This window comes from Lagopus leucura, unplaced genomic scaffold (genome assembly GCF_019238085.1).
Source record: "Lagopus leucura isolate 7727_CA_CO unplaced genomic scaffold, USGS_WTPT01 Super-Scaffold_1, whole genome shotgun sequence".
Classification (NCBI taxonomy): Eukaryota; Metazoa; Chordata; class Aves; order Galliformes; family Phasianidae; genus Lagopus; species Lagopus leucura.
Genome location: NW_024962250.1, coordinates 11,153,024 through 11,176,248, shown reverse-complemented (window position 1 = coordinate 11,176,248; position 23,225 = coordinate 11,153,024). Strand labels below are relative to the sequence as shown.

Sequence of the window (23,225 nt, the reverse complement as noted above, 5' to 3'; positions counted from 1 at the left end):
TGGAAAATGAAACATAACTGCTGAGTAAGGAATTGTGCCAGAATAAGGATGGGAAATAGATGCCAGTAAAGCCAGGGTGACATTTCCACTTCTGTACCTCCAACTGTGCTTTTACCTTGAAGAAAGAGGAAGCGAGGAGTCTGGCGAACACAACAAAAGGGGATTTCCAAAGCAGTGTAGTGCTGTGTGCAAGGCACACAGGAATAATGCCCCAAACCACCCATGAGGGCAAGGATAGGGCTGTAGGAGTGCTGTGCTGGATGGAAACCTGGATGTTGTTTCAGGGTAATTTCTCTGACCACTACAGTCAGTGGTGAGAGCTCAGTTCTCTCTAGACAGTTTGTGTTTCACACTTTGTGTTTTCAGGGATGGCAGAATTGAGTGCTATTATTTGTTTGAGAGGAACTGGGGAGAGGTGTGGTTTTTAGCAAGTCTCCTATCATTGAGAAATGTAGCCAAACTCCTGGCAGATCTGAGTTTTGGCAAAAGGATGTGAATGCATCTTCAGAGTTATGGGAGTAACCCATATTGATATTTAATGCAGAATCCTGCTTTTCTGCTCCAGCGTGCTTCTCTGTCCTTCTTCCTATGTTTTCTGGTGAATTGTGGTGATCATGACATACAAAGGCATTGGGAAATGGTGTTAGAGAGCTGTGATCTCAATTCCCAATTACAGTATGTAGTAGAGGGATAGGAGCTACCTCTCTATGTGTGTGCTGGCCTTGCTGCCCTGCAGAAATGATGTAAAGGGGACACAGAAATATCCCAGGGTCCTTATCACCTCTCCTGAAACTGTGATTAGATTTTGTTTGCATGCTAATTATTGTTTTGATTGGGGGTGGATTTTTTGATAGACTTTTTGTTTGCTTATCTAACTGGAATGTGATTTGACACTGTTGGGGTGTGGGGGTGGTACAGAGGTTGTTATGTGGTTATACCTCATTCCCCTGGCACTGCAGTGCTATAAACACCTCAGATCCAGCAGCTGTGTCCATCCTGGGGGAGTTGTACTGCTTTAATGCTGTCAGTATATTAAAGCAGCGTTGCTTGTGTATCAACAAGCTCCTCTTTCTATCAGCAGTGAAAACATGCAGTAAGTAAATACATTTATTTTCTGAAAACGGGGAATAAAAGGCATTAAATCTAAATCCCTGCCACAGATTCTTGGCTGGATGCAATTATGCACTGCCAGCAGCCTGGAGCCTTTCTGTACCCAGCAGCCTCAAACACAGGAACCTGCAAAGGAACGGGGTGCTGGAGTACCACCACACCAGGGTGAGCCATCTGCCAAGGAACCAAGGAGCAGGAGGGCAGTCCTTGGGGCTGAGCTCCTCTGCTTTGCGGTCACCACTGTCCTCATGGTTCAGCCTTTTGCTCCTATTCCCTCTGGCTTGCCTGTCACTGAGACCCTAAGCATGTGCTATCAATATAAGAAATGCTTTGTTTCTCCTTCATATAGCTCCCGTGGGGAATGCTGCTCCTGAAGAGTGTCACAAGGCTCTCTTCTGGGAGCTCGGATCCTTAGAAACCAGCTGGGAGTTTCTGAGAAGCAGAACAGATCTCCCTTTCCCACTCACTGGAAATATCCATTTTTTAAATTTTTTTTCTTCAGATTTTTCCATGTCTCCTCTCGGCAAATGTTGTCATTGATATCCTCTAAAAAGGAGAAGCAGGTTTTCCCTTGCTAGCATCAGAAGGTCATGCTTAGTCTCAGGTCATTCCCTGAAAATTGTTAGCTGCAATGTGTTCTGCCCCAGCTGGGAGAGATGAAACGTGGCTATCTCTTCTCACCCCTCTTCAGAGCAGAATTCAGTGAAATCAGATCTCTCTCTTGTGCAACAAACCAAAGCCAAAGCTTGGTCTCTCTCCAAACACTGGAAGAGGAAGGGATGTCCTCGGGGGTGATGCAAAGAGGAGGGACAGCTGGAAAATCTGCATGTGGGAATTGAATTTTAAAGTTAAGCTTCAAAGTCCTCTTTCAGGGATGGAGTGAAGGTAGCATCAAGGGGATTGGAGCTGGGAAAGTGGAACCGCCACCACCACAGTCTGAGCAGCTGCCTGTTTCCAGACAGAACAAGCCTCAGTGCAGGGGGAACTGCACAGCAGGCTTTGGAGATGGATGTGGATGTGATGCTGAGAGAGCATAAAATAAAAGATAAACCAGATGAAATACACTGACCTAGGTCATCTTTGTGGAGATGTATCAGTCTCTGAGAGCTTGAAACCCATCAAAGTTAATCCATTCTTCCAGCTCAGCAGAGCCCAAACACCCCTACAAGACACCTGTTCTCAGCCACAGCTGCTTCCCAAAGACAACCTCGTGTCCATTCCTCTTCTCTGATTGCACTCCTCAGTGTGCTCTAGGAGCGTTGCCTTCTTTCTGCTGTGTTTCCTTTGTGTTCCTGCTACTTTTCACAGAATCATTACGGTTGGAAAAGACCTGTACAATTTTCTAGTCAGCCAACCCCACCTTGCCACTAACCACGTCCCTCAGTGCCACATCTACACATTTCTTGAACACCTCCAGGGATGGTGATTCCCCCACCTCCCAGGGCAGCCTGTGACAGTGTATTACCACCCTTTCTGGGAAGAAATTCTTCCTAATAGCCATCCTGAACTTCCCTTGGCTCAACTTAACATTGTTAGCTCTCGTCCTGTTACCTGGGAGAAGAGATTGACCCCTGACTCACTACAACCTCCTTTCAGGCAGTTGTGCTGGGTAGGGCTGAGCTCCTCCCATCCATGGAGGAACGGGATCGGGGCTGCCAGGCAAGGACATGGTGCACGAGAGCTCGGTGTGTGGCTGAGGTGCTGTGATGGTGGAGTCTGAGATTTGAAGCAGTAAGAGCAAAGCTATGGAGCGTTAAAGGTTGGTGTCACACTGATGGATGGCAGTGTGCTTCCTGAGAGGCTGAGACTGCACAAAGCTCTGCACGGAGCTGTGAAACCCAGGACCGGGGGCTACTGATATGGCTGCTTCTGTCTGTGTGGGCTTCACTGCGATGAAATAACATATTAGTGTTCTTTAGTGTTCCATTAAGCAGCGCGATTATGACTGTCACGTACAACATCTTTCATCTTCTTTCTGTGGAGAAAAATGCATTGCAGCAGGCACATTTCTAGAGGAATTGCACACACAAGCCATTATACATATTTGCTGGAGATGGCACATTCCTTTAATCTTGCTCTGACCTTCAAACAGAAATGGTCAGGCTCGTGCTGGTTCTGAGCTCCTGTGGGAGAGGTCTCCTTGTCCTCAGCCAGCAGTGGAAGATGCAGTCAGTGACTCCTGGAAGTTCCAATTAGTCTGAAAAACAGGTCTGAGTGTGTGAAATGCATTTGCACGAGTGATGATGCATCTCTGCATCTGAAAAAGCTGCGCCGATGTGCTGAGTGTCTCTGCAGACATGCAGGCTCTCAGATGAAATAGTATCACTTCTGTATGTGGTGGCTTAAGCAGTTCCCCCATTTCTCACTTTCTGGCTGCTGTGTTCCCACAGTGGCAGCTCCCTGTTGCCAACCCTCACGTTCAGGTTCAGGAGGTAATTACGAGAGAAACAAGGGGTCATTTTTCTTAAATGCAGAGTTTCTTTCTGCTGCCAACAGATGCAGAAGGTTATAGACTGCATTAACAGATCCCACAGGGAGTAGCAGGTAGAAATGCTGCTACTTCCAGCAGCCCTTTGGGATGTTTTTTAATAGATACTCCCTAATGTCAAGTGTGCTCTCTATGGCTCTGTCTCCTCAGACACCAGCAATTGGAGAGCTTCAGAGGAAGTCTCTGCCCCTAGGTTTGCACCTCAGATCTCACTTTGATCTCTGTGGGACCTGATCTGAAACTCAAGGAGCCCCATCTGCCTGCCCCAGGACTCAGAAAGGGCCGGCAATGTGGAGATACCAAGTAGAGATGATGAGACTGAGTTGGTTTCTGTGGAAGCTCCAGAAGGAGATACTGGTGTGTGTGTGCAAGATCAGGACAACTCATATCACTATTTAATGCAATGAAAAGGAACACCGCCAGATTCAGGTTGTGGTTTTTAGTCTCCAGTCAGAAACAATGTCAACTGACAATTGTGCGTTGCCCTGTGAGCGGCCACAGTGCTGATGCCATCTACAAATCCTTCTGCCTGTCAGCTCAGGGAGCTGGAAAGCACAACCACCTAGGATTTCTCTGCTTTTTTCCAGCCTAACATGATGGACAATTGCTCCTGATGTCCATTGGATTCCGCCATTTCTCTTGGCTTCTCCGGTTCCCCACTGGACATGGTCTGGACCCTGGCTGGACATGGAGGCAGTCTGGTGCACTGTGGTGCCTCTTAGGCTGCCAAGTTAATGGCTCTCATTCCTGGCCCCTCCTCAGCCTGGGCTTTCTCATGCTCAGTGCCAGGACTGAAATGTTTTGAAAAGTTTTCTGTTAATTGTTCAGGTTATTTTGAGTGATGGAGCTTCAAAAATAAGTATGTTGCTTGGCTCTAAGGAAAACTAAGCATATTTCAGTGCACTCGACTTGAACCCAGTTTGCTCCCTCTCTTAAGAGAAGATCCTTAAGGGATGCGTGAGAAACTGGGTAAGACATTTTTCATGGGTTACTTCCCAGACTGCAGTGTTTTTGTCTGGAATTCCTCTGTAGTGAGAGACAGGAACTTCATCATTTTGCCAGATGAGCACTGCAAGCTGCTAAAAGGGCTGTTATAAGCACCAACCTGATAGTTATATTGAGCCTTAAAAGCTTAGAATTTCTATGAGGATTAAATTGCTGTTCAGGTCACAGTCAGAGCTGTGATGTGCTGCCAATAAAGGAGAGCAAATAGTCATCAGATTGTAATAAAAGGATTTCATTGCTAATTGATTCTGAGCATGATAAAAGAGTTACATGCTTTACCATAAAGGTGGGAAATAAATCTCTGTCCTAGAAAAAAATCAGATACAGCAAGTAAGAGAAGCACGTGGACAGGGATGAGAAAAGATGATGAGAACAGTAGAAGGGAGAATGAAAACTTAGGTCACTTGTAAAACTGGTCAGGCCGATTGTTAGTGGGTCTTCTAGTTTAATCATCTGGATTAATATGTAACTATTTCTACTTAAATATTTATTCTTTTTCACGGTTGAGATCTCACTATGTGCGTATGACTCTGTGGCATTTTCTGTGCCTCATTCTGCCCTGACTCTGCTAAAGCAGCCTTGAGGAATGGCAGTGAAGGTAACACCACTCTGTTCTCCAAGGCTGTGCCCAGCCCTGCAGCTGTGCAGCTCCTGCAGTGAGTTACCTGGCTCAGAGAGGGTTAACAGCATCTCCTCCCCAGGGGGAGTCCTGAGTCCCAGGTCACCTTCTATGAAGACTTGCCAGGCTCCTTCAGACTGCCAGAGGAGTTGCCCTGGCCAAGGTTAGCCTTCAGCAGATGTTTCTCTTGATAAGCACAAATGTGTTGTAGAACAGTTAATTACATCTTATTGAGAATTCTGCTGTTCTCATTTTCATTAACAAAAAGGTTCACGAAGATAACTAAGGTCATGGTGTCCTTAAATAGCACTTAAAAGAATGTTTACCAGTAGAGTTCAATACAAAGCAGTTCAAATCCCAGTTCCCAGCTATGTGCTCTTTGCCTTCACTTTGCCCTGGGTCACTGCCCTCTGCCACCGTGCTGCTTGGATATCGGCCAGTAACCAAAGGCCAGGAGGCATTTCTGTCCTTCACTGGCATGTGTGCCATCCTAGGCATCACATCTTCTGTTAAAGGCAGGAATCATCCATCCCCTGTGCCACTTGTGTCCAGGCAGCAGAATAAATAAAGGATGGAGCCACTCCTGGGGGCGCAGTTTGTCTGAGCTGTTCATAGTGCCTGTGGAGATGAGTGGCTGCAGGCCACGGTTAAGATGAGCTGTCAGACCTCATGTATACCTTATGTGTTCATGGTGGTGGCTGAGGCCAAGGATATGCAGGGTGACAGATGATGAGAGGCACAGTAATATGGGTTGCCAGAAACCCACACCCTCTGACCAGCATGAGAAAGCTCTTTCAGACGAGGAGAGTGTTTGGGGCAGTTTAGGAATCTGGCCAGCTCAGTTGAGTAATGCAGAGCACATTTTTCTCCTCTGAAGCCATGCAGTGCTGGATGGTGGCACAGACATTGCTACCTTGGCTCTGCAGTGAGGCTGACGTTTCTGAAGGTTCATGGAGGAACCGTGTGGGTCTCGGTAAAGAGCACATGAGCTGCTGTGCTCAGACCGCCAGAGCTGCCATTCATTCACTATGGGGGAAGGATTCTGAGGCTCACACCTCTCTTTTCAATTTTCCAGGAGTTTCCTGGGCTGAAGTCAGGGCTGAGCTCAGAGTCCTTCAGAAGGTGAATTGCTTTGACCCATTTCTTCCTCGTAACTGAGCACCTGGAAGCACTGTCCCTGCTCAGAGGGAGCAGAAGCTTCACCAAGGAAGGTGTGTCCAGCCCAGGGAGGGTCCGGAGGGGGAGGAAGGAGCCACCGATGGCAACAAGCTCAGAGACAGATGTTTTGCCTTATTCTCCCTGTTACAACGCTTTGCCCATGCAGAAGGAGCTCCCTAGGAGCAGCCTGGTGAGAAACCCCTGAGCTGGGGCCGGTTTTCACCCATATGGCATAGCTAGGATCTGCTGCAAAGGCTTTTGTAAGAAAGTTCTGCTGCCGGGTTGGGGCAAGGAGGGAAGATGGAGCCTCTGCCCGGCGAGGGTGCGACTGCGCTCCTCAGCGCGGAGGGACCCGCTCAGGCCCCCAGCCCCTGTGATGGGTTTTCTTTAGACACTGTTAGCTAAACTCTGGGTATCTTTCTTTAAGCCGTTTCTGGTGTCCAGACAGACCTTACGTTCACGTTTCAAACAAACGTGGATGTGTCATCCCACAGCCGCCTCGGTCAGAAACTAAGGCTGAAAATTCCAGCACGGGAGTAACAGCCGAACCCGGCAGCGGCGGTGGCGGTGATGGCACCGCACCGCAACTGCGTGAGTTTCGCACAATCTTGATTTGTTTCATTTATTAGAATTATGTTTCTCAGGTCACCCGTGCCGGAAAACGGGGCGTTTATTGAAATTAGCCGATGCTTTTGCGAAAGTCAGCGGCGCAATGTTACCGCTGTTGATGTTCATCGTACGCCTGCGTCAGAGGCGGCACCGAGATCTCGCCGGGCTGCTGCGGGTACGGCCGCCTCCGCTATCCGCGGGCGACGTCGCCGCTTACATCGCGGCCACACTCGGGGTGGGGGCCCGCTTAGGTAAAACGTCGGCGGGGGTTTTCTCCCGCTCAAGGCGCGGCTGAGCGACCGCACTTCCGCAGCGCGCCTGGCACAGCACCGACAGCACCGCCGAGGAGCCGCGCGCCTCTCGCACTACTCGGCGCGGCAGGACCCGCGCGGGGCGGGGCGGGCACGGGAGGGCGGGGCGCGGCGCGGCGTTAGGACCCGGCGGGCCGGGGCGGCTCCATCGCAGCGCACGGGGGAGCTCCGCGCCGCCGCCTTCCTCCGCCCGCGGCCGCCTTTACCCGGCGCGGCGGTGCAGCCCGGCTCGCGCGGGGCGCTCGGCATGAGGAGGATCAGGGCCAATGCCATCGCCATCCTGACGGCAGCCTGGATCCTGGGCACTTTCTACTACTTATGGCAGGACGGCAAGCCGCGCTCGGCGGCCGCCGGCGGTAGCGGCCGCGGAGGGCAGCGGGCTGCGGGGCGTCCGGAGGCGCGACGGGAGGAAAGCGCCGTGCCCCTCGGAGTGAGTGACCGAGCGGGGCGGGCGGAGTTGGCGCTCTTCGGGTTGATTCCGGCTTCCTCGCCGTAACCATGGCAGCGGGGAGCGGGACGGGCGGCTTCGGGGAGCGGAGAGGTGCTCGCGGAGGTGCTCGGGCTGAGCCCTCGGCTGGGGCGGCCGGGAGCTCCGTGTTCGCTTTCCCCCGGGGCAGAAGCGGCCCGGCGGAGCCGTTCCCGGCCGATGCGGAAACTCCTAAGTCTCCCCGAGCCGATGCTCCTGGCACACCGAGGGTCTTACTGTCGCGCGTCGCAGCCTGGAGCAGCCGCGCGGATGCTCCCGATGCCCCCAGCTCCTTGCAGGCCCGCCGCGAGCAAAGCGCTGTCCCGCTGCCGGGCCAAGGGCTGAGCTCCTCTGTATGCCGGGCGCTGCCCTTAGCCCCGCTCTTCTGGAGCTCGCTCCGGCACTTTTATTTCTCCGCTTCACCGCCTACCCTTCTGTTGTTTGGGTTTTGTTTTTTGTTGCTTGCTCTACTCGCTCTCTCAGGGCTGCGGTGTGTCACGGGGCCGCGTGCCCTCCCGCCTCGTGGGGCAGGACGCGGTGCCGTGTTGGATGCCGCACTGCCCGGGCAGCGCTGGCGGCTCAGCACCGTGCGAGCTGCAGCGCGGGGTAGCAAAGCTCCGCGACCCATCCTGCATCCTGGCTGGGCTCGCTCTGGAACCTCTTAACGGAAAGACATTCTCATCCTTTGCCTCCTGACCCGACTTGTAGCCGGGTGCCCGCGAGGCGCTCGCAGACAGGCTGTGTTATGGGGCCTTTCCTGCCGTGCCCGACAGCAGCGCGGCGCGGTGGCAATGTCGTCTCCTGCATCTGCTTGCGCTGAGGGGTGGCCGCGCGGTCCCGTGATGTCTGAGCTTCTCTCTTGCGCTGTGGCAGCGCTGGCCCGGGGGGCTGGCACCCACAGCACAGCCACGAGGCACCGGGACAGGTTCCGCCTGCCGTACTAGGCGGCACTCGGTGCCCGTTCCTCCCCCATCGGTCGGGCTGCGGCGCTGCCCTCTGCCCCTATCCAGCCCGGGGAACATGCTGCTTCCAACGGCTGTCCTGTGCAAGGCCCTCGGCCCCGGGGTAGCCAAGCGACTTGAGCTAATCGACGATGGCAGCAACGTTGTGTAAGAGGAGCGCGCGCATCCCTTGCGTGCTGCTCGGTCTCTTGGCCTTCCACAGCCTTCGGCTGGCTCCCAGTCTCCTCCTCTCCCCGCGAGTGATGATCTGGAGCCCAGGTCTGGGCTCACTGCGGGCAGGGCTGACTCATGTGACTTATGGCTCTCTGGAAAATTATTTCGGCAATTTTCTGCAATTGGCTGCTTCTCTTCCTGGGGGAAAAAATTAATCACGTCTCTTGGATGAGCGAGCCCATGAGAAGCCTACTCTTGTGTCTGTACCATGGCATTTCAGATCCTGGGCAAATTACAGTGAATTGCATGGTTTTAAAAAGCTGAAGTACTTTCTAGGCTCTCTTAGTTCTCTTAATTATTTTCTCCTGATGCGAAGAATAAAATATCACTTCTCCATGGGATCTCAGCTATGGCAGTGGGTGAGCACCCTGGGAAGGGATTGCTGCATGACTGCTTCCCCGGGGATGTCACTGCTGGAATAATGTTCAGTGGCAGCTTGGCAGCCTCATATTTTATTTATGATGTTTATCTCTGAAATGCAGGAATGCTCGTTTGCCTAAACAGCAGAAAACAATTGTATTTAACTTGTCCCTTTGGGCCTGTGTAGGGCATTAAAAATTGAAATAAAATAAATGGTTTGCAACAATACTGTTAATGTAATCAGTACAGGGGTACTGAGCCTCAGCACCTGTTGGAGCAGATCTGAGCAAAGCTGTGCCTGTCCTGTCCATTCTGTTTGGGTGGTCCAAGTGTGGCCGTGCTGTGCCTTGGGGTGCCCAGCTGCTGTGCTGTGCCTGCTGGCTGAGCACTTGCAGCCTTTCAGACCGTGCTGGCTGAGTAACCTGGGAAAGGGCAGGGAAATTGGTGCTCCTCAGAATTGGCTGTGGTTAGCACAGAAGGTCCGTTGGGAGAGGATGAGGTGCTCAGAGGAATGTCTCGCCTCAGAGGGTTTCCCCAGCACGTGCTTTTGGCAGCGTGTGAAAGAGATGCAAGGACAGACCTGCTGGCTCATGTTGGAACAGGTACACATCCCAGGCTGCAATGCCGGGTGGGCCAAGAGGAGGTGGTTCAAGTGGCAATGAACAGCACGATCCTTGCAGTGCAGGACATGGATCGAGCCACATCGGGTAGTAGAGGAAACACCTGCCAATCACCTTGTATCACTCAGCTTCTAGCATTATGGAAAGTGCTAATAGTAAATTATTTCTTAATTTTTGAAGGCTCAAAGCCTCACTTTCAGTACAGGTGTGCTGGAGTTGAAGGGATACCTAGTGTGAAGAAGGAAATGACTGCACCTGGCAGAGTGAATGGTATGCAGGCTGTGTGACATTTTCTCTGCAGCTGTTTAGCCGCTGGGCTGCGCAGCTCTGCTTTGTGGTGAGCACTGCTCCTGCCCTGCTGCCCCCTGCACCCCTGGGTTTGTAGCACTTTGGTTTCAGTGTGGCAGTGCCTCTACACAGAGCCGTCTTGCTGCTGGTAGCCCGGGGCAGCTGGCTCACCAGCTGTCACTCTCCCGTGGGGAGATTGGTAGAGATGCTCTTCTGTAGGGGCATCACCAGAGGCGTGGGATGTGTGTGTGGCTGAGACCTTTCCATCTTGATGTCCTAGATAACAGGGATTTAGTCCTCCCAACCTGTCACAGACTGTCTTATTTTTTCTCTTCTTTCTTTTTAGTTGGAGGATTATAACTGCGGCATTGAGTTTAAAGAGGATCAGAATGCCCAATGTCTGCTTTCTGCTTCTGCCTAGTCTCTCTTAAGGTGCATCCTAACAAAGGGCTGGGGATGGATTAACAGGCATTAGCATTGCTGTGAGCACTGAAGAATGGTTAGAAAGCTCTCCCTTAGCTCTTGTGCCCCCATCCCAGTGGGATCTGCAGGGGTTGCTCTAGGACCTGCTTGGCTGTATCGGCTCCCTGGCCCTGTGTCCGTGCATCATGTGTGGAGGATTAGGAGCTCCCAGAAGGTGTCTGGCAGGACCAGCAGCTGTAGGGCAAAAGGGTCCCCTTGCTGCTCTTCTGTGCCTCCAGTGCCCTGAGACTCTTGTAAGGCGTTATTTGAGCTCATGAGTGTACCGGAGGCACTCAGTGCTGCTCTGTGTTGAGTGTTCAGAAAACACGATACACAGATGTGCCTGGTTCCTTCAGCTGCACTTCAGCAGAATCTAAAGCTGTAACATCTGAATTGTAAATGAAACAGTGCTAGTGAGCAGACGTGCAGGGTGACTGTTTGAACTCCAGTGTTTATGTAGCAGTGAATCTGAGAAACTAGGAAATAATGCAGCACACAGCATTTGTTAAATGTCCAGGAATTTGCTCAACCGAGTCTTGTGACACATTCATTAAGAGTAAGTAAGGTTTGGAGATCCGCCTTCCATCATTAATCTTTTTGTCTCGCTTTCCACTACCACGGTTATAACTCCAGCAGAAACACACCTCCTGCTGCTATATTTAACTTGCCAGCCCTGTGTGAAGCATTAATTGTGGTTGTCACTGCTCCATGGCAAGGACTGTCAGCAAGCATGTTGCCAAAAGGTTGTGTTGAATCATTAGAGGGAATTGTTAGCTTTCCAGTTTTGAATCTGAATGGAAGATGCTTCTGTTAGGTCAGGACTTGCTGTTAGTCATCGGTATTTTTCTCCCCAAGGTAAATTCCCATGTCATTTTCAGCAGGAGTATCTGATGCAGCTACGCTGAGATGGATTTTGGTTGCTGCATATCAACTGGTGACCTTTAGGAGCCACGTAGGCTCAGCACCTTGCAGTGAGGGATCACACCTGCTGTGGGGCAGGTCAGGATGGGACTCCTCAGCATGGGATGGGGAAGACTTGCTCAGGTCAGAGATGAGAGACTTGGAGATAAGCTTACCTGATTTGGAGTTGAGGTGAAGCCTCAGTCTTTGCTGAAAGAATAGAAAGAAAGTTTACATTCATTATTCAAATCTGCATGCCTCTGGTAATTAACTCCAGTTTAAATACTAGTGAAGTCAAGAGAGCTTGGATACTGTCTTGTGTGCTGACATGGACTTAAGTATCTCAACAGTAGATTCAGGCTGCCACCCAGGGATAATTAACATTCAGGTTGTCCTGCTGTTGTAGCTGCCTACACTTTGCCCTTGTTTGGGCTTCACATTTTGTCTTTGCAGTCTTTAAGGACTTGCCCCTATCATTTCTGGTCACCTAAAGCCTGTTGTGATTGAACAGGCTGCCCAGAGAAGTGGTGGTGGCATCATTCAAGAAACATGGAGATGGGGCACTTGGCAACATGGTTAAGTGATATGGTGGTGTTGGGTTGGTGGTTGGACTACACAGTCATAGTGGTCTTTTCCACCCTTAATGGTTCTGTGATTCTGTTATCCGTGCCCTGACAGGGTTGTGGCAGATTGGTGGAAATAAATTCTGCCCATGACAGGGGGTGGGTCAGGGATGTTCTACCCCCTCAATTATTCCATGTACCAACTCAGGTTACACTTTTCTCCGCTGTTCATCTGAGGGAAGGAGCATTTGAGAATAAGCTGCTAAAGTGGGGAGACAGGCTGGAAAGCTTAGAAGTAGTTCCTCTGTGTGGCAATGTTAATCATTAAACTGTGTGCTGGCCGAGTTTCCCCTGCATGCTGGCTGCTGGCACAGGGCTCAGGGGCTGCCTCAGCTGTAGGACTCCTATCATGCTCCCAGTTCCACCTTCAGAAAGTTAAGTTCTGTGCTTTGCCCTCATAAAGTGAGGCTTTTCATGTTTTGTTGACCTTAATGTAAAGTGACATCTGTAACCAGTGCCTCAGACCAGTGGCTCACTGCAGAAAAAGTGCATTCATGTGGGAATGTGCTCCTGGCACTTGTGGTTCTTGTTTTTTGCTGTGCCAACGAGTTCTTTAAGCAGATCGATAACAGCACTGTGAATCCTGCATGCTTACTCCTGTCTAGTGACACAAGGCAGAAGGTATAATGGGCAGCCCCTTGTGACTGGGCGTATAGCTTTTTGCCACAAGTTATTCACAGCCAAATGCAAACTGCAGCATTCATTTTTATGAGAGCAGAATTTTGCAGGTGTGGGTTCAGCTGGTTGTTGTTGCTTCCCCTGGAGCAGTATATCTGCTCCTGCCCCCCAGCTTTTGTCAGGAGGGCTTTGTAACTAACATAGACTGGGCAGCATAGGCAAACTCTGCTGGGTGACTGGATGTGAGAAATGGGTGAACAGGCACTTTCCCCTGTGATGCTGGTGAGTAATGCTGGGTAGTGGAGGCCCTGAGCTATGCTGGGAGATGGATGACCTGTTCACTGTGGCAGCAGCAAGGTGCCACCGCATGAGGGCTGCTTATAGCTGCCAGCAGCTTTGTATGCAGTGTTTAGGAGAAACCAACATTCAGATCTCAGCACTTGCAGTTTATGTGCTGCAAACTTCAACCAAGAGTCTTCAGTTGGGGGAAAGAAGAGAGGATGGCAGCAGTCTAGTCTCTGGAATCTTTTCACATGGTTTGACTGTTTAACATGCTTTTGCAATGTTCTGGTGTGTGTGCAGAGCCAGATTGAATACTGTGAAACCTACAGATGCTGGGATCATAGAGCAGGGTTCAAGATAATTGGGCTGGAGCTGGCTGCTTTTGCCATAGGAGCCACGTTCCCTCATTGAAAGATGTGAGATTTAGGAGGAGAGGACTGCTGTCTGCTCCTCCACAGCTAACCCACCAGGCTGTCCTCAGTCAGGCAAGGGATACGTGGTCAGTGGAGCCCTTCACGTTGTGTTAAATGACCAAGAGACCTGACTGTATGTCATGACCTGATGGTAATATTGCAGAGAGTAGTGGGTAGAGGATGATTTTTCTTGAATATTTTCTTTGTTGCCTGGGAAAGAGGCTCTTGCCATCTGATTCAGCTGCTAGGCAGCCAGATTTCTTTCTGCAGGTCAGTAAACAGCAAGTGCTGCTTTCTGCACTAGGAACTGGGATGCTGGCTGCTACACTTATGTCTTAGTGTATAATGTCACATTAGTTGGGAGCTAGATATTGCATGAACCCAAGGATCTATCTAGTAGGGATGTACAGGCTGAAAGCTGCAGATTTGTAGCATCATCTGTTCTACCCTTTATTAGTTAATTTATTTGTAGCGGGGAAACAGTCCAGAGACAGTAAGACCATGATGCTTCAGTTATTATTTCTGGTAAATATTTTTCTGTATTGAGATACCTGTCTGGTGCACTTCACTTAACACATTTCTGGAAAGCCCTTGAGCATCTTTTACAGAAAGGTTAAAGTCTTGGTTTACATGGATTGCTCAGGCTCTGACGTGTGCTGTGGACATCTTTCTCAGTGGACACTTGACTGACATTGCTTCCCTGGGGCTTCAGAGAATGTGTGAATAGCAATGGGTCATTTGTGAGAAGGAGTGGTGAGAAGGGATGGTGGGTTAAGGAAAATAGATGAACATACCCAACTGATGTACAGTGCCAGAATGCTTTCACCTGTGGGGATGGTGCTTCTCTTCCTGGTGTGTTTTTGGAATGCAGCATTGAGAGTGCTCAGGTCTCTGATGGCAAGTGTGACAGCTTGTGTACTGCAAGGTGAAGGCCCTCCTAATGAGTGACTTGAATGAGGCAAACAGCAAAGAGCTGTCCAGGGATGGTTCATTGGCTTCGGCCTCACAGGAGGACACGTCACTGTGATTTGTGCTCACCTAGCCACGCAGCTGAGTTCTATCCTCAAGCTGGGTTCTTGGCTAAGATAAAGTCCCTGGGGTGAGATGCATGCTATTCACATGGGGTTCTTAATTAGAAGAGTTCATCATAAACATTCACGTCTTTCTCTCGTTAATATAGTAGGGGATAGAATAATTACATCAGCAGAAGCGTCTGTTGCTTACTGCTCATGTGAAATGCCTGCAGACAGGGATCGAGTTCCATGTGATATTGCTGTGCTGTCACTATTGTGTTCTTAATTACCTAATGAATTGCTGACTTTGCACTGAGATAGCTCTGCAAGGCTTGCTCTTTGCTGATCAGGAGATGCTTAAAACTTACACATTCCAAGGCTTCCAGATCTGCAGTGATAAAAGGAGAAAATCATGCCATATTTAAATTCTTAATAGCCCTCTCCTCAAACATCTATGTTCTCATCTCCTATACTGCTGCTTGTGGAGGAAAGGATAGGCTGAAGATGTGACTGCTGCCTGAAGATGTGAGCAAAGTAAAATTGTTTTACTGGCTTTAAAGAGCATAAAAATGAGTTTAAAGTGACTGTTGCTTGGCAGAGAACACTGTTATCTACTTTTAATTATAGGACAATGTTTTCATTTTTAAAAAGTCTTTTGTATCCTTATAGTGAATGGAAGTAGTTAATTAACATGGTTGCTTGAGGTTTGTGATTTGCAAGTCTTAGAAGGGGGCTCATAGAAACACCTGCTTCCAGATCTGCCTGCAGCTGTGTCCTGCTCTGCAGCTCCCTTTGAGCCAGGGTGGAAAGGAGGTGCTAATCATTACTCGAGCTCCACAAGATATTGATGTGGTCCTGTGGAAACATCACTGAACATATCCTCTGAAAGATCTTGCTTGGGCCATTACTGAATGGCCCGGGTTGGAAGGGACCTCAAGGATCATGAATCCAACCCCCCTGCCACAGGCAGGGCCACCAACCTCCCCATTTAATTCTAGACCAGATTGCCTAGGGCCCCATTCTACCTGGCCTTGAACACCTCCAGAGACGGGACATCCACAGCCTCTCTGGGCAGCCTGTTCCAGCACCTCACCACTCTCTCTGTAAAGAACTTCCCCCTGACGTCCAACCTAAATCTTTCCTCCCTCAACTTCAAACCATTTCCCCTTGTCCTGCTGTTATCTACCCTTTCAAAGAGTTGATTCCCCTCCTGTTTGTAGATTCCCTTTAGATACTGAAAGGCTGCAATGAGGTCACCCTGCAGTCTTTTCTCCAGGCTAAACAAGCCCAGCTCCCTCAGCCTGTCTTTGTAAGGGAGGTGCTCCAGCCCCCTGATCATCTTTGTGGCTCTCCTCCAGACCCTCTCCAACAGCTCCCTGTCTTTCTTGTACTGGCTGCTCCAGACCTGGACACAGTACTGCAGATGGGGCCTCACAAAGGCAGAGTAGAGAGGGACAGTCACCTCCCCGTCCCTGCTGGTCACTCCTTCTTCCCATTCATCTGGAAGAAGGGATAAACAGCTCTTACAGCTTGCTGAAAGAAGTAAGAATATTTTATTTAAAAACCTGGGTGCACTTACTTACTGTTCTTGCTCTATGAATGTGCTATTGTTATCTTTTGCTCTGCAGGTTAACATGGGCTGTGCTGTTTCTCCAGATTTTCGTAGTTGCCAGCAAAGGTGGTGCCTGAGATGTCAGGAAACATGGGTGAAGTTATCCTTACTAGCTGGCTTTTGGGATACACCCTTCATCAGTCGCCCAGTGATGCTTGCATTTCCTTGTTCCTGGGTACATCTCCCAAGGTATTGGTTAGTCTTCTGGCTAGTTGAGTCCTGGTGGCTTGAAGAGATTTCTCTGTTTGCAGAGCACTGGGATGATGACTGAAAGTGGAACTGGTCTCAGTCAGAAAAAGGGAAGGGACAGACAGGCGGATGCAGTCCCTACTAGATTCCAGGCTTGTGTGCATGGCAAACTGTTGACATCTGACGCTGAGCGATGCTACCCCACTATACGCTCCTTGCCTTGCGCTTAGAGGGAATGGATTTAAATCAGGGCAGTGTTTCCACCAAAAGCTGCTCATGATCCTGCTGTAGCCTGAACCCCTGCTGTGCTCACTGACCTGAAGGCATGTGCAACTAACCAGCCTGGAGCAGGTATATTGCTGTGGATATGACTGACCTGTCCCTGCTGTGGAGAGAAGAGCACGTGGTGGAGCTGAGTGCAGTACAGTGTGTCATGTTACGGAGGCACCAGTACTGAGGGCACTGATGCTAGCTTGTGTCATTGCTGCCTCTGATAGTAGGTCAGACAGTTGTGTGTGGTCTTTGGAGACTGAATGGAAAAGGATTAGTAGGTAGTGGGTTTATTTTGAACCTGTGACTCATCCTCAACTCCCTAGAACCCACTGGCCCAAAAAAATGTAACAGTTCTGCAAGACTTCTTTGTTGTGATCCTTTCTTTCATTGGTAGTGTCTTTAGAAAAATCGTGTAATACTGCTCAGTGCTGCTGAAGCCTTAACCTTGCAGCCTCATGTCAGCAGCACTGCTCCAAATCTGCAGATTGAGAATGTGGAGCACAAAGGGGCAGAGAGAATTGCTTTGTGCTGATTTTGGGAAGCATGTGAAAGCATGTCTCCATTTGTGCCAGTAGATAGTATAGGCTGACCATTCTTGTGAACTACAAGTGTTGCTGGATTGTCTGAAAGTCAACTGCTTTGTTAACATATGAAATCTGTAAACTTTTTCAGCCCTTCTCTGTATGAACATCTTACTAGCCAAGTTTACTTCTTGCCAGAAATCATATGTCTGTAGCAGAAGAATTGAACAAGATTGCTGGTGAGTGATAGAGAGTCCAGGTCTCTTTGTAAAAGCAGCAAAGGAAAAAGATTTAAAAAATAAAAACATTAAAATTATCCACCTTTGGATGACTGTAGGCGAGACGTTAGAAATGTCTGTGCATATGGTACAGGCGGTAGGCTGGCTGCCATCTTTTTCATCCATTACTCCTCTCATTTTTGTGTCCCCTCATGCAGAAACTACATGATTTCTGAACATGCATAGTTTCTGAACAATATGCCAGGGAGATTTGTATGTGTGTACTTTGGCAGGCTTGAGGTTCGTGTTGCAGCCCAGCTGCAAGTGCATAATGATATTTTAATTGTGACAACTTCTGGAGACTTTTTTTTCAGTACAGAGAGTTTTCATCATCTCTGAAAATAAATATTTTCCTGGTTTATTTCAGGTAGTGACCCACAGAGACCTCATGTTTCTCGTACTACTCTTACTGCACTGGAGTGGTACAGAAGAAATGACAAACTGTTTGACCTCCTGAGCTAAGCCACAGGAGGTCAGAGGAATGCCTCATGATATCTACCAAGGAAATGGAAATAACTGTCTGAACTGAGAGACTAAACTAGATCAGTCTGTCTGACATGGGAGATTTGTTGGCATTGTTCTCTCCTTGTTGAGCAGAGGATCACCTTGGATGCTTTTACTATACAAGCCCCAGAGTTCTTCAGAAAGTGCAGGTGATTGGTGGCTCCTGGGACTGAGTTGTCTTCCTTACTCTTAGATTTCTCTTTTTCTGGGAGTGTCCCAGAGATGGAACCAGGCCAGGTTCCTTCCTGTGTGAGGACTGCCCAGAAGGGGGTGGCTTCTTTGTCAGATGCAGCATTGCTGTCAGAAGGGCAGCATTGACTTGCAGTAGGTAGAGCCCTCTTTAATGGGAGGTGATGTCTGAGCTGGTAACACAACCAAGTCCTGGATTCTGAATTTGTGCAGCTGCTTGGAAGAATCTTTCACTATCTGCTACCTCCTGCAAGGCTGCTTTGGTGGTGCGAACTGCCCTGGCTTTTTTCCCCATCCATTTCCAGAAGTCAAAAGGCAGGTCAAATGTTTAGGATTCAGCTCTGCATCCCTCTGTGTCACCTTATGCATACAGAGTGTGCTTAAGCTTTGGAACAGCTTGATACAAGCCTACAGGCAAATCTGAAATTGGATCATTATTGGTAAATCCCTAAACTACTTGGCATGCTGCGACATGATCGAATGGCTGTCTTGATGCTATCTCCATAGGTCTGGGGAAACAGAGATGGAAGAGCACTCTCATGGTTGAGCTGGAGGGACCAGGAGTTGGAACTGCAGGGTTTTATTCTTATTTGGCTGCAAACTGAGTTTCATGGCATCTGCAGTTGCGTAGGCCCTATTCCCCAGAGCCATGGAGTGCATGGGCTGGTACCCTCACAACAACTGGCCCTCAGCCACCCCATGGAGCAGCTAAATGTTCCCACCGACAACCTAGAACTGAACAGAGGCTCCACTAGCAAAAAACCGGAGAGGTACTTTCAACTCCATTGCAGATTAAAACTGCAGTAAGTGAACACCTGCTTGTGACAGCTAAGTCAAATTGTAGTATCTGAAGCCATGAGATTGTTAGATGTTTCCCAGTTAATGAGCCTCTTTCAGATATCAAGAGGAAAGAGAACCTCTCATGTCTGACTTTACACAGTAGGATTTGAACTGTGTAACACTGGTTAATGCAGTGAGAGAAGTTGCTGTTGCATGACCTGTTCTGGTGCGTGGTCTGTGTCGATTGTTTCTCTGCAAGGCAGCCACTTTTGGAGCACTCCATCGCACACTACAATTACACTTTCAGTGAGGAAGATCCCTTTCTGCAAAAGGAAACATGATTTCTACGCTAATCTGTAATTAAAGGCTTTTGAAAGATACTGTCCTGCTCTTGTTTAATGGAATTATTCTATTGTCCTGCATAACTGACAGATTTATATCAACCCCTGACCTCTAGCATCGCAGTGTTGTGTTTCAGGACTGATTCTTCTCACTGGTGACAGGTGACAGGATGAGGGGAAATGGCCTCAAGTTGCACCAGGTTGAATATATGGGAAAAATTTATTTACAAAAAGGGCTGTTAAGCGCTGGAATAGGCTCCCCGGGGGGATAGTTGAGTCACCATCCCTGGATGTGTTTAAAAACATCCCTGGTTGTGTGCTCAAGGACATGATTTAGTGGAGGGCTGTTATTTAGGGTAGTATGGTTAGGTCATGGTTGGACTCGATGGTCTTTAAGGTTTTTTTCTAACCTGAGTGATTCTATGATTCATTTGCAAGGAGAGCACTAGGCATTTATCCACAGCACACCAGCATGCAGAGGTGGTGAGTTCTAGCAAATCACAGGGACAGCTCTTCAAAAATTGCTCCTTTTTATAATGAAAATCTCACCTGATCCTGTGAGATGGTTTTCTGTTGTTTAGCTTAGCAGCACACTCTTCATTAGAAAATAGCAGTTAAGCTCTTCTGCTCTACTGAATTCAGGGCGTTGTTTGCTAAAGGGGCAGCTTTCCAGAATTGCCTGAATGGACCAAGAATTTGGGTCTTTTTCTTTTTCTTTTCCTTGCCTTCTGGAAGGGTTCTCGCTTGGGTTTCCCTAAGTCTGAACATGACTGCATTTATACTTCCTAGGAGAGCTGAGGGTGAATTTCTGGCAGTCAGCTTATTTAATCTTTGGAGCGTCTTTTGGAGTAGCCTACAAATAATGCATCGAAAACCACGCTGCTAACCAATGTATGTTGGTATGGCAATTCTGGAGAACACCCTTACAGCAGCTGTATGTCGACTTCTGTAGATCACTCCCATACCCTTGAAGCAGGCTGTAGTAATGATGAAGTTGCTCCTATTTTATTCATGCTGGTTCCATAAGCTGATCTGGGGGAGAAAAATGTCTGGGGAGAAAGACTGTTTAGAGGAAAAGCTGCAAGCTCGAAGCAATTTGCTGATTGTCCTGGGAGAGGCTGGCATGAGCTCGGTGAGGAGGCATGGCAGCGTGGGCAGGCTGTGACAGTGAGCTGGGAGCAGGTGCTGGGTGAGCAGCGTGGGCAGCCGTCTGCAATTGCAGTGAGGAGGCAGGAGCAGAGGCCCATGCCATGCTCCCAGCTAGCAGGTTGTGCTGTGTTAATTTCCATCTCACGTTACTGGGGACTGCCCCATTTGCCGCAGATGAGTACATAGCTTAAAAAAGAAATAACAACAAACCACGAACAAAGGCAACGAAACAAACTAAAAATTCCTATGGTATTGCTATGGTAACAAATATCTGAAAAGCAGGCCTGTATCAACTATGAGCTCAGGCTTTGTAGCCTCTGCCACGGCCAGAGGCAGAAAATGATGCTGTGAAGGAAAACAGCAGCAGGCTTACCTTGGGATCTTTCCAGTTAGGAGAGCTATTGTTTCCCACACCTGAGGCAGGCTGGGAGCAGTTGGTGCATGTCTCTGGCTGCTTGTTCACTCTGCGTAGGCGATAGAGGGGAAAAATGCACTGCGTGGCAGTGGTGCCACTGAGCAGAAGTGGGTAACCAAGGGATGGGTATTGGAATATCCTCTGTCTTGAGTTTAGGAATACCTTGACCTCATCAGATTTGTGGAGAAGACCTAGATTCGGTTTGCACTCAATTCCATGGCAAGCCTGCCTTCAAGGCCTGGGAGAATGCAAAGGGAGCTTCAGCTTCCTGGTATGGCGTGGTTCTGAATTTTGCTTTGTTCTCATGCTTTGTTTTCTGTTTTCACTCTTATGGGCAATGTTTATCCATTTAAAATTTGTGAAACAGGAGAGGAGGTGCCAACAGCAGAGATATTGGAGTTTCTGGCTGAGATGGAGCAAATTTTTCCAAAGAACCCCTACTGCATTTGCCATTGTGGTAGCTCTTCCCCTCCACAAACATCACCAAAAAGTACAGCAGCACCAGGCAATAGGGCAGGAGAGAAAGAGATAGGATTTCCAGCAGGGCAGTTATGGAGGCACATGGCAGCCCCACTGAATTTGTGGAGGCTGATGTTAGGAGGGGAAAATCTGTCCCAAGAAGGCATGGCTTTTGAAGAAGAAGCAATAGCCAAGCAGTGGTATAGCTTCAAAATGCTGCCTAGGAAAACAGGTCTCATTTCTCTCAGCCTTCTGTGGGGGATGCTCCTGAAAGGAGCACAGTGTGCGTGTGGAGGGATGCTGCCTCTTGTCATGCAAGAGTTCTGTGCCTGCTGCTGCTCTAGCTTCTTCAGGGCACAAGTCACAAGCTGGTTCTTCCTGAATACCGTCTCTAGCATTAGATGAGTAGGAACTGCAAGGTCACCAGGGATGTGGTCTGGATGCTTTTGATGTGCTGCTAGTTTCCATTCTAACTTGCATGCTGTTGTGGAGAAAAGGGATCATGGTAACTGAACTCCAGGTATCTCTGTCTCACGCGTTAGGGCACAGGTTGGCGTATCATTGTGGGCAGCCATGCCACTTTCTGCTTATACTGGATGTGCACAGCAGAACTATGTGCTGTGGTTTGTAGTTCAGGATTGCCCTTTGTGTTGAGCGCTTGACTCTGCAACTTCCAATATCTCTTTTAATGTTGGTTTGGGAAGGAAGGGGTAAGGGAGAGAACTACAAGAAGTAGTGCATGTGTTGACTGTCAGTAAAGTGCCCTTCACGTAAGGTAGATAGATGCTGAAGAATGTGCTCCTGTAGAATTCTGTACATTTCTCATCACAGGCTTCACAGCAGCTCTTGTTGGATTAGCCTCTGTTGATCAGGGAGGAATAACTGAAAAATCCTGCCCTGGCACCTTACTGAATCCTGGCTAGCGTGCGTCGCTTGGTGGCTATGAGAGCTGCTGTGTGTGCTCTGGCTCACGTCCTGCAGCTGCAGCCATTGGAGTGGCAGCTACTCTTTGTATTGATCAAAACATCATATAAAAAAAAAAAAAAAAATCAAAAATTTCATTTTGAACCACCAAGCTTGTTTTATTTGGTAGATGTTGCTCTGCTAAGGAGTTCTGCTCTCTGTTGGAGTTGGGTGTGTTGCTATTTCAGCACCTTCAGCAGTGTTAGCCCTAGACAACCTGGACTAGGATATGTGGGTGAGTGGATGGACTGGGTGCTGTCACTCTATCATCCTGCTGTGTTCCAAGTTGTTATTCTGAATGTCTTTACATCCAAACAAGTGTGGTAAGAAATGCCTATTGCAGACCGTAATACAGATTTGCAATCTATTCCTTTTCTTGCTCTTCTTTTCTCATTAAAGGATAGACCTCTCTCATCTTGTTCCCTCTCTAAAGGTTCTTTCAAGTATTTTGGTGGTTGATTTTTTTTTTTTTTTTTTTAAATGTGAAAACTTTAGTACTGTGTATCCCTATGCTTGTAACCACAGCTCTACTGTTTGCTTTATGAATTATTTGTTTGAACATGCTTTGAACAAACCTGTCAGCAAGTTTCCTTTGTTCATGTTAGTTCATCTCCACAATCCCTTTTGGAGCCAGAAAAACTAAAATCCAACAGGAATGAGGTGGATCTGTGAAGAATGTCTCTTTCTTTTTTCTATTTGGGAGAAAATGAGTTGTGTCGGAAGGCTCTGTGTATCTAACAAACTGTTTTGCATTTATCCTTTAGCTTACCTCCACAGTCTCCATCTAGACATTTATACATGTCATCTCTGTAATGAAGGCTATTTAAAAACATATTATTTAGGATTTTTTCTGAACGCAATCCCTTCCTAGGGCAAACATAGCAGAAAACTGATGCCTTGATTGGTAGAGTGTCTGTGCATTTCTCTCTGTTTACATACAGTATTGTGGCTGAAATCCTGTCCTGCTGATGTGACTGGGAATTTTGTCACCAGGATTTCATTGGTAATTTATGACATCTTGTGCTGTGTTCT

General features: G+C 48.5%; 1 protein-coding gene across 1 annotated transcript in view; it reads left to right on the top strand.

The window, feature by feature from the left end:
- The first annotated feature begins 7,506 nt into the window (after positions 1–7,506).
- The window catches only part of GALNT16 (polypeptide N-acetylgalactosaminyltransferase 16), a 60,511-nt gene continuing 44,792 nt past the window's right edge, over positions 7,507–23,225 (top strand). The window contains exon 1 of the mRNA XM_042864052.1: positions 7,507–7,730. Coding sequence (XP_042719986.1) covers positions 7,548–7,730 — 183 coding nt within the window. The 5' untranslated portion in view covers positions 7,507–7,547. The remainder of the gene's footprint in view (positions 7,731–23,225) is intronic.